General features: G+C 51.1%; 1 protein-coding gene across 1 annotated transcript in view; it reads right to left on the bottom strand.

The window, feature by feature from the left end:
* Positions 1-5,238, bottom strand: part of RAB31 (RAB31, member RAS oncogene family) — a 145,110-nt gene extending 139,872 nt beyond the window's left edge. Inside the window, exon 1 of the mRNA XM_007517165.3 lies at positions 5,103-5,238. Within this exon, the coding sequence (XP_007517227.1) occupies positions 5,103-5,141 (39 nt within the window). The 5' untranslated portion in view covers positions 5,142-5,238. The remainder of the gene's footprint in view (positions 1-5,102) is intronic.
* Positions 5,239-6,233: the final 995 nt, after the last annotated feature.

Genomic DNA, 6,233 nt, shown 5'->3' on the forward strand with positions numbered 1-6,233 from the left:
GTACCATATTTACTGGAGCAGTGCTAAGCTTCTCTTTCTCTTTCTCACATGTATAAATAAAAATAAAGAGATTTGCAAAAAAAAAATGATAAATAAATTATGCTGGTTGCCTCTCTGCACCTCTCTGCGCCTCTCTCCCAAAAGAAATGTTAGTTTCTGGGAGAGGGAAAAAATACACAGAGAGAGAGAGAGAGAGAGAGAGTGTCTCAGGCCTGGAAAGCAAATATGGTGAGAGCCTAATCCATTCCTCTTCCTCTCTGTTCTATGCAAACATTCCTTCTAGCTTAACAAGTTCACATGATTTCATCGGGCACTTTGAGTCGTGGGTACTCACTGTCACTCAGTCCCTCCAGTCCGGCTCTGACTCACCAGCCTTACTGTGAGCACAAGTCTCGTCTGCTCTTGGGTCCTAGTGGTTTCGAAAAAAAAAAATCACAGAGCCCTGCACAAGTCTAAAGTCCCTGCTACCCAATGTCACAGGTAACCTGAATGGTCTGTGGACAAGTTCCTCACCAGAAGCAAGGACATCCTCAGCTGTCTTCTAACCATGACACTCAGTTATTGAGGAAGTGACAGAAATCTCTAAACTGTTGTCAAAACAACCAAGGTCCAAATAGAAATCTCCTTGAAATCCCATTAGAAAGCAGTTCTTGAGTGGGTGGACACACACACACACACACACATACACAGACGCCTCTCCTCCCCCTCTTCCTCCTCCTTCCTTTCTCCTGCCACGTGTTGTGTTAAAATGCATACTGGGAAGCTTTCCACCGTTGGGGTTAGAACAGCTGCTGCCTCAAAATGTTGTTTTGTTAGATTTTTTTTTCCTTCCTTTCTTTCTGTTTTTTAACATACTCTGCTGTCTTTGAGAATGCGGTTTTTAACTACATATTTCATAATACTAGTTGAGATTAGAAAGTGGGGTAATTGGCACTTGGTTGGTAAGGATGAGACTCGGGGTCCTAGGATCTAGTGAAGGACCCCCTACCCAAAGTGCTTCCCTGGCAAACACACCCTTTGCATGGCTGACTTCCACAGACAGGCTGGCTTCTCCAGAAAAGGCCGCTCACAGAGGTTTACTGTGCTGTCCACATGAGGGATAAGCATGAGAAAGTTGACCCCCGGTAACAGGTAACCAAAATAACTCCAATGTTCTTGAGTCCTTGGTTTTTCCATGAACAGAGTTTGTTCCACAAACTATGATCAAATCCATCTGGTTGCTCTGAACCAAAGAAATATGATCCGGTGTCAGGTTCTGAAAGGCAGATGTCCTCTGTGGAGAAAACATGACACCTAGGACACTTTCACATCCACCAGCTGCACGTGACCCTCCTGTTGAGAGGGACACTTCTGATCCCAGGGAGGAAGTGGAAGACTATCACTAAGAGCCATCAGCAGGGATCACAGTCTGCACTGACCATGCACAAAACCACCTGGAGTCTGAAACGGAAAGGACAGAGGATCAGGCACAAAAGGACAAGCCCCTTGCCTCTCAAGACCAACAGCAGGACTTGTGTGAAGAGCTTCAAGTTCTCTGTCATCTTGGGGCAACAGAAAGTGACCCAATGGAGTGTATGGCGGCTGGGGACTTAGACCGAGAAGGCATCAGACAGATGTGGCAGAGATGAAAAAAACACAAGTCAAGTGTTGGCTGCAGCCACAGAGACACACATCCAAAGAACAAAACCATTCAGGGTTCCTATTAAAATGCTGAAAAGTGTTTAGAGGGCCGGGTGGTGATGCACCTGGTGGAGTGCACGTTACAATGTGCAAGGATGTAGGTTCAAGCCCCCAATCCCCACCTGCAGGGTGAAAGCTTTGTGAGTGGTGAAGCAGGGCTGCAGGTGTCTCTCTGTCTCTCTCCCTCTCTGTCACCCCCTTCCCTCTCGATTTCTGGCTGTCTCTATCCAATAAATAAAAGATAATTTTTTAAAATGTAAGGGGCCGGTGGGTAGCACAGCAGGTTAAGTGCACATGGCATGAAGCACAAGGACCGGCATTAAGAATCCCTGGTTCGAGCCCCCGGCTCCCCACCTGCAGGGGAGTCGCTTCGCAAGCGGTGAAGCAGGTCTACAGGTGTCTATCTTTCTCTCCCCCTCTCTGTCTCCCCCTCCCCCTCTCAATTTCTCTCTGTCTTTGTCCAATAATAAAAAGACTACAACTGTAAGCCACTCTCAAGATAACTCTGAATGTGGTACAATATGATTGATGCTTCAAAGCCTCCATTTGCCCAGAAATATCTCCTTGTTCTATTTGGCAATATTTTCCCTCCAAACTCAAACTTCTGTCAACAGAGTCGCTGCAAAGAATTAGTAAACAAGGGTGAGGCGCTGTCCCTAGCAGCCACTAGAAGAGTTTGTTTTAGTCTCAGAGATAGGGGAAAACAAATCATGGGATCTCCTCCTGCTTGTCATCTCTCAGTTTGCTAATTGTCACCCTGGAATCACAGGTTAGCAGGAAATGGGATGGTGCATCTTAGATCATCTGGTGGGAGCCTCCTCCTTATAAAGTGGAGATGTTATTAAGCCCATTTTATAGATGAGAAGACTGAGGTACTAGTCTAAAACTGCTCAGATGGAGAGTGGGAGAGGAGACCTAGGATCACTGCCTCCTGATGTGAGCTTCTTGGTACCTGACCAGGTTAGGTTAGGTTGACTAACCCTAAATACTGAAACAGAAAAGGAGCCGGGGACAGTGGCACACCTGGTTAAGTGTACATAGTTCTAATCTCAAAGACCCGGGGGGAAGCTTCATAAGTGGTGAAGCAGGTCTGCAAATGTTTCTCTTTCTCTCTCCCTCTCTATCTCCCCTTCCTCTCTCAATTTCTCTCTGTCCTAGCCAATAAAATGGGAAAAAATGGCCACCAGGAGCAGTGGCTTTGTAGTGCCGGCACCGAGCCCCAGCCATAACCCTGGAGGCTATACATACATATATATATTGAAACAGAAAATAATAATCCCTGTGGTTTCTGAGTAATGAGAAGGGAATGGGAAGAGTACTTATATGTAGTCAACACTGACACCCGTAACACACATCCAAGTCATCCTTGATTACTTGGGACACAGCATTCCTTCCAAGTGTTTGAAGTCCTTCCCTGACTCCTCACAAGTAAAATCCGGGATTCCTGGAATTGACGTCTGGATTATGTTAGAGAGCCTAACAGACAGTGAGACCCACTCCAGCAATACTGATAAATGTCAGCAGAGGAAGATTAAGAACAGCATCGTATGCAGATTCCAGCGGTGCCCCAGAGAACCAGGGAGGGGGGAGAAACATTGGGTTAGTCTGTGCCTGACTGGGAAGCCAGCTGCCGGCTTCCCTAGGATTCCAGGGGAATCAGACAGTCTGGTGTCAACAGGAGCTGAGGTCAACTACAGTGATGGGAGGGCTGTCAAGGGCACCTCCTGCCAGAGGGGCCACAAGAACTGGGTGAAGCGGAGACACCCCCCTGGAGTAGTGTCCATCCACTACCATCCAACCCAGAATGTTCTCACACATACATCTTGTTCATCAGTCAGCATGTCTCCTGAGACCAAGATGTTGTTAAATGGGTCTACCCTTTCTCTGCTTGCCCTTCTTTTATTTATTCATTAATTTTTAATGGCTTTCTTGGAGAGAACAGGTTTGCCAATGGCTGTACAGGTTTGTCAATGCCAAAAGCTGCTGAAAACAAGGCTTAAAAGCAGTGCAAAAGGGAGTCCGTCCTTAGTGCAGTGCAAGGACCAGCGTAAGGATCCCTGTTGGAGCCCCCGGCTCCCCACCTGCAGGGGAGTCGCTTCAAAGGTGAAGCAGGTCTGCAGGTGTCTGTCTTTCTCTCCCCCTCTGTCTTTCCCTCCTCTCTCCATTTCTCACTGTCCTATCCAACAACAATGACATCAATAACAACAACAATAACTACAACAATAAGACAAGGGTAACAAAAGAATAAATAAATAAATATAAAAAAATAAAGAAGCAACGCAAAAAAAAAAAAGACAAAATAAAAAAGGTAATTCTAGGGGGGAAAGTAATTCCGGAATTTAATGTGAAAAGCGAAAAGGCTACAGCCCTAACCATTATGTAAGAACCCTAACACCTACGGAGGCTGGGGGGGTGGGGAGGGGGGCTGCCCACGCAGACAGGTTGGGTGTTTGTTCTCGGCTTAGTTTCTGACTTACTTTAGGCTCAGAAAGACCCGGCTTGGGATGGGGAAGTGGTGACCGAGAGCCCTTTCCCGCCCTGCCCTTATGCGAGGCAGGAAAGTTTTCTGTGCACACCGCTCTGCAGTTTGGACTTCATTCCTCTTGTAGAGGTTCAGACCCTGACTTTTTTTTTTTTTGTCCTCACTCTTGTTTGGACTTTCTCAAATTTAGAAGAAAAGAAGAAAAAGAAAGAAAGAAAGAAAGGAAGGAAGGAAGGAAGGAATAGAGAGAGAGAGAGAGAGAGAGAAAGAAAAGGAAAAAAAAACTCATTTGTCTCCGGGAGGCAAAAGAAGACTTGGCAAAAGAATAACTTAAACTTTCCGCAGGAAGGAAATTATCAAAGGTGAAGGCGAGAGCCCTTAGAGGCCAGAGCGACCACAGCTGTGGCCAGCAGGACCCGGTGCAGTTTTTCCATCTGCCCCCAGCAACCCCAGCAGCCCCCCCCTCAATTCCCCCAGCAACCCCCAAGTCCCCCAACAGCCCTCCAGCCCCCCCAGAAGTCCCCCAAAAGCCCCCAGCAGTCCCCCCAAATCCCCCAGCAGCCCCCCAGCAGTCCCCCAAAAGCCCCCAGCAACCCCTAACAGTCCCCCAAATCCCCCAGAAGCCCCCAGCAGCCCCTAGCCCCCCCAAATCCCCCAGAAGCCCCCCAGCAGCCCCCCAGCAGCCCGGCCCTGACCCCCAGCTCCAGCAGCCCGGACGCTGCACGCCAAGGCTGGATCCAGCCGAGAACACACGGGAGCAGCCTCGGACCCGGGTCCCAGATGCACAAGGGCAGAGAGCGAGCCGAAGGGGCGCAGGGCGGGACGGGGAGGGGCGAGGAGGGAAGGAGACAGGGTGGGCGGCGGGCCGCGGGTCTCCCGCGCCAGGCAGTGGAGGGCCCGGGGGCGGGGGCTGCACGGACGCGGGCGTCCTGGGACTCACCCCGAGGAGACACACTTTGAGCTCCCGGATCGCCATCATGTGCTCGGGGCCGGGCGGCGCAGGGGCTCAGCATCCTCCGGGGCCGGGGCCCAGCCCGCGTCTCTGTCTCCGCCTCCCGCCGCCGCTGCTATTTCGGGCCCGTCACGTGGCCGCCGGCCGCTCCTCCCGGGACCTCGCCGCCAGCCTCCCGGGAACGGCCGACGGCCCTGGGCCTGCAGGGTGCGGGGCGCAAGACCGGCCGCCCCCGGGCCACCACCCCAACACACACGCAACACACCACCTCTCTCTCCTCTCCTCTGTCTCTCTGTCTCTCTGTCTCTGTCTCTCTGTCTGTCTCTCTCCCCCACCCCAACACACACGCAACACACCACCTCTCTCTCCTCTGTCTCTCTCTCTCTGTCTGTCTGTCTGTCTCCCCCACCCCAACACACACGCAACACACCACTTCTCTCTCCTCTCCTCTGTCTCTCTCTGTCTCTCTGTCTGTCTCTCTCCCCCACCCCAACACACACACAACACCCCCACTTCTCTCCTCTCCTCTCCTCTCTGTCTCTCTGTCTGTCTCCCCCACCCCAACATACACACAACACCCCCACTTCTCTCTCCTCTCCTCTGTCTCTCTCTGTCTCTCTGTCTGTCTGTCTCCCCCACCCCAACACACACGCAACACACCACTTCTCTCTCCTCTCCTCTGTCTCTCTCTGTCTCTCTGTCTGTCTGTCTCCCCCACCCCAACACACACGCAACACCCCCACCTCTCTCTCCTCTCCTCTATCTCTCTCTGTCTCTCTGTCTGTCTGTTTCCCCCACCCCAACACACACACAACACCCCCACTTCTCTCTCCTCTCCTCTATCTCTCTCTGTCTCTCTGCCTGTCTGTCTCCCCCACCCCAACACACACACAACACCCCCACCTCTCTCTCCTCTCCTCTGTCTCTGTCTGTCTGTCTCTCTCCCCCACCCCAACAAACACACAACACCCTCACCTCTCTCTCTCTCTCCTCTCCTATATCTGTCTCTCTGTCTGTCTGTCTCTCTCTCCCCAACACACACACAACACCCACCTCTCTCTCTCCTCTCCTATCTCTGTCTGTCTGTCTGTCTCTCTCTCTCCCCCCACCCCAACACAC

The sequence above is a fragment of the Erinaceus europaeus genome, chromosome 10 (genome assembly GCF_950295315.1).
Source record: "Erinaceus europaeus chromosome 10, mEriEur2.1, whole genome shotgun sequence".
In the NCBI taxonomy this organism is placed as follows: Eukaryota; Metazoa; Chordata; class Mammalia; order Eulipotyphla; family Erinaceidae; genus Erinaceus; species Erinaceus europaeus.